This window comes from Notothenia rossii (assembly GCF_949606895.1).
Source record: "Notothenia rossii genome assembly, chromosome: 4".
In the NCBI taxonomy this organism is placed as follows: Eukaryota; Metazoa; Chordata; class Actinopteri; order Perciformes; family Nototheniidae; genus Notothenia; species Notothenia rossii.
The window spans coordinates 87,282,374-87,289,999 of NC_136902.1; the positions used below are offsets into that span (position 1 = coordinate 87,282,374).

At 47.7% G+C, this 7,626-nt stretch overlaps 1 protein-coding gene across 2 annotated transcripts; it reads right to left on the reverse strand.

Moving 5' to 3' along the window:
- Window positions 1-1,035: 1,035 nt before the first annotated feature.
- On the reverse strand, window positions 1,036-7,387 carry slitrk3a (SLIT and NTRK-like family, member 3a). Of its 2 annotated transcripts, none has more exons than XM_079675121.1 (3): window positions 6,676-7,387; window positions 5,871-5,949; window positions 1,036-4,242 (listed from the first exon to the last, which is right to left on the reverse strand). In XM_079675121.1, exon 3 carries the CDS (start codon window positions 4,182-4,184, stop codon window positions 1,470-1,472), a length of 2,715 nt encoding a protein of 904 aa, XP_079531247.1. In that variant the 5' UTR covers window positions 4,185-4,242; window positions 5,871-5,949; window positions 6,676-7,387; the 3' UTR covers window positions 1,036-1,469. The 2 variants fall into 2 exon arrangements, with proteins under 2 accessions (XP_079531247.1, XP_079531248.1); XM_079675122.1 differs by lacking the exon at window positions 6,676-7,387 and adding an exon at window positions 6,099-6,446.
- Window positions 7,388-7,626: the final 239 nt, after the last annotated feature.

A 7,626-nucleotide genomic window follows, 5' to 3' on the forward strand; every position in this document is an offset into this window, starting at 1 on the left:
CCACTTTCAGATTACATCCAACAAGTACCAGCAATGTAGTGGAACATTTAAAAAATAGTGCACTATGATATGCAGAAGGTGAGAATCATAGCATTAACTGCCATTGGACCGATAACATTGTTTGTATACCTTCTGAATTGACCTTTTCCCGTCAATGTTTATGAATTAAATCCAGAAATAATAAGCTTTTTAATGTTATTGCCCTCCACTACATTCCTGTCCAGCACTCTATTGGTTCAGTAGCTATTCTCTCATCTGCAGCAGCATTGCCTCTTGATGGTTGGCCACACCTTGCCATTTAACAAGACACCAAATACACAGCATGTCGACAGTGCTCCACACACAAGTTCCCGTGGCATCAACCCTTTCATCATTTTGATTGAAGAGTTTGTTTTTATTAAGAAGGCTATACCAGACGCATAATCACTATACATTGATTTTAACATTACCTTTACAATTAAATTCTTCACTGAAATTACAGAATAAATATATGCACATTTTTCTTGGAAATCTTTGTGAGAGAGAGAAAACATTAAAAGTGCCTCCTACAAAGCCATTAGTGGGTGACGATGGGGGGGGATCCAGAAGCAATGGAAGGGTGGGGGGAGGGGCTTGGGGGGGGGGGTCAACAAAGTGCATGGACATATCCAGAAAACCTTGAGCGTTGTCTTATAATAATATTCACAAATGTTTTACCATCCGTGCATCGGCGCGTCCTTTTTTACGAGAAGCACCCTGATATAGACAGAAGTCCTCATTAATAGTAATAACCATATTAATAAGATATAAAAATTAAATAGAACACTGAACTGTAAATGCGTTGCAGTATCTCTGTTCATAACACGTGATAGTTCTGAGTGACTCCCCTCACTTCCTGCACCGAAGCGAGTGCATGCAGCAAACTGCAGTTCGTTTTATATGTATTTTTCTCTCTTTCGATCGTTTCCTACAAACTTTATGTGCACGGCCTCCGGGTGTTTGTACATCCTATCCAAGGGGTAAAAGAGACAGAAAGAAACCCCCCCCCCCCCTCCCACCCCCCCCCCCCCCCCCCCCAGTCAGGGAGACGTCCAGCTCCCGTTTGTCTTTCACATCATGGTAACTCCATAAATAGGGGTTTTAGTGACAGATGTATTTTAGGATGTGTTGTATGTTCTATTCCCCGGCGCCCCTCTCGTTTCCTCTTTTGCTCTTTCTTGGGCATATAGAGATATTTATATATTATAAAAATAACGGCTGTTGACATTGCTGGCTACTCTGAAAAAAAGGCACTTCATTGAAATATCTGAGAATGGCCTCTCCTCCAAAGTGATTTGAGGGGGGGATACTTTGTTGTAATATAATATTTATTTTATATCATGCTGCTTTTTCAAGTTTGTTTTTTCGATATTGGGTGATTTTTGTTTTCGAGGGCGGCAAAGTGAATGATTTTGTGTTTTTTCTTTTCTCTCTCCATGTGGCTAGAGACGTTAAAACCGGTAAGATTTTTCCAAGACTTCGAGGTAATCCGGCTTGGTTTGAAGTTTGGCCCTTAACTCGAGGTAATCGCTTTGGGACGGGTCTGGGTAGAGGGCTTTCCCCGTCGTGAAAAGCAATGTCTCCTTCAGCCGTGCGTCCTGTTGCAAATCCGGGTACTGCATGCCTGGTGGGTGCGCATGCGCCACATGCATGTCCTTTAGTTTGGGTACTGTCCCATACAAACAGTCTACAAAGCCCACTGTTGGTGTCGGCCTCTGACTGTCAATAACTGTGGGACAGAGCCCTCCGTTCTGGTGAAATCCTGCCATGTCAGCCGTGGCATGGTTCACCGTGACGATGGTGTTGAGCTGAGAGTTTGAGACGGCCAGGGTCCACTCTCTTTCTTTCTCTAACAAGGTTCTGTAGTTACTGTTGCTACTGCTGCCATTGTCTTTCCTATCTGAAAAATGTGCCCTGTCTTCCTCAGCTATTTCCCCCTCTCGAGGTTTATAGATGGGGTTGTTGCACATCTGAGTCACAGGGTGGGGGATGTAATCATAAACATGACCATGGGCATGTGTGTGACCAGAGTGAGTGTGTGTGTGCGTGCTGGGTGTCGGTTTCTCCGGCGTGCAGGTGTTGCCAGAACAGCTCTGCCTCGGTGGGTCCTCGAAAATCCGGCACTGCATCTGGATCCCCGTCAGGTCTACCTCGGAGCGTTTCCGGAAGGGGAGCTTCTTCCTGCGACGGAGAACAAAGGCGTAAAGCCCGGCAGCCACGAACACAGCGGAGATGAAGAGTATGAGCAGGCTGAGGATTAGAACAGACAGCGGGACAGCTCCTCTCCCACCTGCCTCCCCCATTTCAGAGCTCCCCGTGGTGAGGTCGTTCCCTCCAGGCAGGGCAGGAGAGGGGCCTGAAGAGATCTTGAGCTCAGGACAGATGACCTCCACCTCCAGGGTACGCAGGTCCTTCCCGAAAGCATACTCAGGCGTCTTGCACATGACATCTCCAACCACGATGACGGAAGAGAGCTTCTCCAGCCACTGTTTGAGGGGGATGATGTCGCAGGAGCATTCCCAGGGGTTCTGATGGAGGTCAATCTGGACAATGGAGGTCAGATGCTCCAGAATGCCACGCACAGGCATGAAGAGGAAGTAGTTGTTGCGCAGGTTGAGACGTGCAAGGTTGGTGCCGGCGAAAGCGTCATTGGGGAGGGAACGCAGCAGGTTGTCATTGAGGAACACCAGCTGGAGGTTGGGCATCAGGGAGAAGGAGTTAGGTTGTATCTCACGTATGACGTTGTACTCAAAGTAAAGATATCTCAACATCTGAAGCCCCCGAAACATACCGGGGGCGAGTCTCTCTATGTCGTTCCCATTCAGGTATAAACTCTTCAAGTTGGGCAGGTTGATAAAGGCGCCCTCTTGGACGTAGGATATCCGATTATTTCCTAAATGCAGTAAATCCAAGCTTGAGAAGTTCCAGAAATCAGAACGGTAGATTTTCTGTATTAGGTTCCCGCTAAGATATAATTTCTTGGCATTGAGAGGCCGAGGCAGGAGCTCCGAGATGTTGTGGAGGCCTTTGTCTTTGCAGTTCACCGTTAGCCCCAGGTCATTGATGTGGAGGTTGCAAGTACATCCAGCTGGACAAATGATTGGAATGGGAGGCCTTGTTTGGTAGCCAGCAACAGGGGGCTGGTTGATGCCTGGGTAGATGCTACGAGGGGTTGGGGGGTTCTTTGTTGGCCGAGGTCGTTTGGTAGGCTTAACAGCTCTTTCCTTGTATTCCACAGAAGAGGCTGTGTTGTGAAAGGAGGAGAGCATGGAGGAAGGTTTAGTAGGCCATGTGTTCTCGTTGCTGAACGGGATCCGGGGAATTCCCAGCTTGGCCTCAATCTCTGCATCGGAGAGCAGCGGGCAGAGCTCACTGCGCTTGATTTCCCGTAAGTCTTTCCCATGTAAGTGGAACGGGTTCTCACATGTGATCTCACCAACCAGAGCTGTGTAGGGGATTCTCTCCAGCCACGTTTTCAACTGGACAATCTCACACACACAGTTCCAGGGGTTCTCCTCCAGCTGGATTTCCATTAGGCTCCTCCCAACGTACTCCAGCATGCCTTTATACGGCAAAGTCTTTAGTCTGTTTCCCCTCAGGTCCAGATGTGTGAGCGAGGCAGACCGGAAAAGATAATTCGGTAGCACAGGGATCAGATTGTCATTTAGTATGAGCACTCTTAATTTGTGGAGGTGCCTGAACGCACCACTTTCAATCCGTTTGATAACATTGTAGTCCGCCTGGAGGTACTCTAAACTCCCCAACCCCAGAAAAGTGTCATTCCGGAAAACCTCCAGTTTGTTTTCATGTAGGAACAGCCGTTTGAGTATTCCCAAACCATTGAACGCTCCTGCGTGGATGTCTTGCAAGGCATTATTACCCAGATTAAGTGATATGGCATTGTTCAGGTGGAGGAAGCTGTTGAAGTAAAGCTTCCTCATCGAGTTCCTCTGCAGATTGAGCTTGAAGGGCCGACTCCATATCTGTGAGATCTGGCTAACATTTGTAAATCCTTTGCTGTCACAGTGGACGTGGAAGATGCCCTCCTTGACCTCGCAGTAGCAAGGCTCGAAGCAGGGCTCGTCGATCTCCTCGGAGTCCTCCAGCATTGGCATCGGGGTGGTCCATCCTAAGGCTATGGTGCTCAGCAAGGTAACCCACAGCATCCTCGCTGACACCGAGGGGATGAAGCTTCGGCTCCAGGGACAGAGCCACTTCACAGCACTGCAGCAGAGAACAGAGGGGAGGGAGAGACAATGGATGGGAGGGAGGGGAATACGCGGAAGTAAACACACTCCAACAAAGTGAAGTTTGGGGTGAGAGACGGACACACAGAGGAAGGAGAGACAGAGAGAACGCTGCATTAGTTTAGGGCTTTGAAATAATGATTAATAGAATGACATTTGCTATATTGCCTCAAACTAAACCAAGCTCTCCAAGATGGGTTATATGATACCCTGCAATGAAAACAAATCTTTATATCCAGACAGTTAACGTCAGTATATAGAGGGGTGGGGGTGCCATTTATTATACAGCAGACGTGCTGCTAAGGTCGCAATAAATCACCTCAGATGCTTATCGCCGTGAATAAGCGAAGGGAACAGCAGGTGGGTGAGGTTAGTGGTGAGGAGACACCGTCCCCCCGCTTTATTTATTACATAACAGGGGACCTCAATCCCTCTTTTGGTAAATGAGTCCAGGGAAGCGCGAGGGGAAATTAAAGTAGGTGCATCGAAGGTCTAACGCAGGAATAGGACGGGAGCGGAATAGGTGTCAGCTCGGGGACCATTAGTGGGACGAGATGGGGAGTGTCGAAGGACTTGCTGAACATCAATCTCGTTCAAATCCATCTCCACACACTGTATTTATACTGTGTATTCCCGTCTATACAGCTCATAGAAATGTCGTAAAATAATGTACACAGTAACACTGGGGCCTTAGAAAATGCAATGTCTGAATGTATCAGTGTAAAAATGTTCACACGTGAAATCTAAGAAGAAATAGTCCAATAGGTCCAATGATTTTGTCGGCTGTAAGCTCACAGCATTTTTTTTGTTCAAATGTAAAAATAAATAGGATAGCACTCGACTTATTCGTTTTAGTTGATCCTGACATTTGCCAAAAAATATAATCAATATAACTTCATTTGGCTTCTGATGCCAGTGGAGGATTATAGGGACAACGGCACAAGTGAAAAGCAAGTGAGAAGCTGCTGCTCCGAGAGGCTCACGAGGATGTGTTTTAGATCCAGTTGGCCTATAAATAAATAATAACACGTATAAAGAGAGGATACATTGAAAAACTGATTCTTATAAAAAAAGCAAGGTGAAACAGTTTGATTCAAAAAAGGTTGGCTGATTGTAGATGTGGTTAATTATCTCCATCGTGTAGGGGAAAGTCAGCCACACACACGCACAAAGACCTTTGAATACGTTTTCTGTTGCCTTTGACTTTTTATACAGCACTGTCCGTTCAAACAACGGTGCTGAAAATCCAGAGACAGAGTAGAGTCGCTGTCCATGGTGCCTCAAACCAAAAGGGAAAAAGAGAAAAAGGAGGAAAAACGAAATGTGTTGTAATCCGAAAAAAAAGACGTGACACCAAAACGCGCCAAGGAGAGAAAAAAAAACATCCTTGACCACGATCTCCTCGCTGTAAAATCAGTTTGCAATGCCCACACCGTGCGTAATCCTCCAGGATATATTGAATCCCCTTCCATGATAGAGACCAACAACAAAAAAGCTCAGATGCAATGCCACAAAAAGTAATAACGATATTTCAAGCAATTACAAATAATAATGTAAGTCATATAATATGCCCTTGGGGGGGAGCAAATCGGCTGTTATACCTACTTAGTTTAACGAGATTCCAACTTCACATATCCTCCTGCGATGTGTTCCCGGTGCGTCCCGCTGACCGTCCGATGCCGGGCTGCGAGGAAGAGAAGGAAGAAGAAAACGGGGGCTGTTAGAAAAACAGAGGGAGAGGTGGAAAGAGAGAGCATTGAGGAGGGAGAGAGTCATAGATGCGCATGTGAATGAGCCACGGGTTCAAAACCAAAGCACAGCCCTGTTACTTACATGAATTAAAAGTGATGTGAACACGAGCTATAAAGGAGATTCCAATCTGGTGTTTAAAGTAAGTTACTGAGCAACGATGTTATCTCACGAGCTCCTGACATCAAACCTGCGGCTCTCATTAACTGACACTTCCCCAAAAATAACCTTGCTGTCATTTGAAGAGGAGCAGAGACACATGCCAAGCATAATGCAGTAGCCATTCGTCGTGACATTGGCAGGAACGCGGAGAATAAAAGAACAAACGGCTAATGATCAGTCCACTGGATCCCTGCGATCCGTTATCCTCGATATGTGGAGAGCGCTGTGTCCCTTTTTTTGAAGTCCATGGCTATGCAGACACCAGCACAAGCATGAACACACACACACACACACACACACACACACACACACACACACACACACACACACACACACACACACACACACACACACACACACACACACACACACACACACACACACACACACACACACACACACACACACACACACACACACACACACACACACACACATTCACACATATCTGCATGAGATTTCCCCCGTGATACACTCCAGCAGAGGCTTTAACACTCACCTTAGTTTCGCACTGCAATTGGACAGCATCAGGAAAACAAGAGCACTAGTGTGAATCTTGTTAGATCTCTCTCCCTCTCCCTCGCGCGCGCGCTCTCTCTCTCTCTCTCGGAGGAGAAATGAAGACGTGAGAGGAATGCAATCTCCCACACTCCTCTCTCCTAGTGACTCTCTCTCCCCTTCTTCTTTCTTCGTCTCCTTCTCTCCTTAGCAGTTTGCTTAAAATGCAAGCCCTCGACTTGTGCCCGTCCGCTTCCTCTTCCTCCCCTCTACTCCTCCTCCTCCTCCCTTCTCCTCCGCCGCCGCCGCCGCCGCCGCCGCCGCCGCTGCCGCCCCCCGGGCGAGCGCTCAACGGCAGTGTGTCCGGGTGAGAGTGTCCTCCCCTCGGCTTCAGGACCGTGCCTCTGTCCGGTGCAGCACGAGCAAAAGTCTGTGGGTCATACCGGCGGTTGGGTCAGCTTTTAGTTTTTTATATGTATTTCTTTCTTTTCCTCGGGCTCGTTTCCCTGCCGTGCGTCAGAGGAGTGAGGGAGTGAGCTGGGTGGGGGGGCAAAGGGGTGAGAGACGCAGTGGAGAGAGATCTGTCGGTGAGAGAGAGAGGAGAAGGGGAGGAAAAGAGTGATGGGGACGGTTGCGCTATAGTTCTGGATGCTGTCGAGAGGAGGAGAGGAAGCGAAGTGAAGAGGGGGAGAGAAGTGCGCTGGCTTTCTCTGCGGGGACGCGCATCAAGGGAGAAATAAATAAATAAGAGCCAGGTAGCGCGCAGCTCACAGACCTGTGGATGACAGTCAGGGCACCGCGTCGACTCTCTTTCTCTCTCTCTACGTGCATTTATTTTTTATTATTGAGTCTTAATAGTGATTCTCTACCACTTTTCCGGGGCTATGTGAAGTTGGCAGCCGAAACCTCTCCTCTCTGCCGCGGCTAAATCTTCAGAAGAGACAGGGAAATA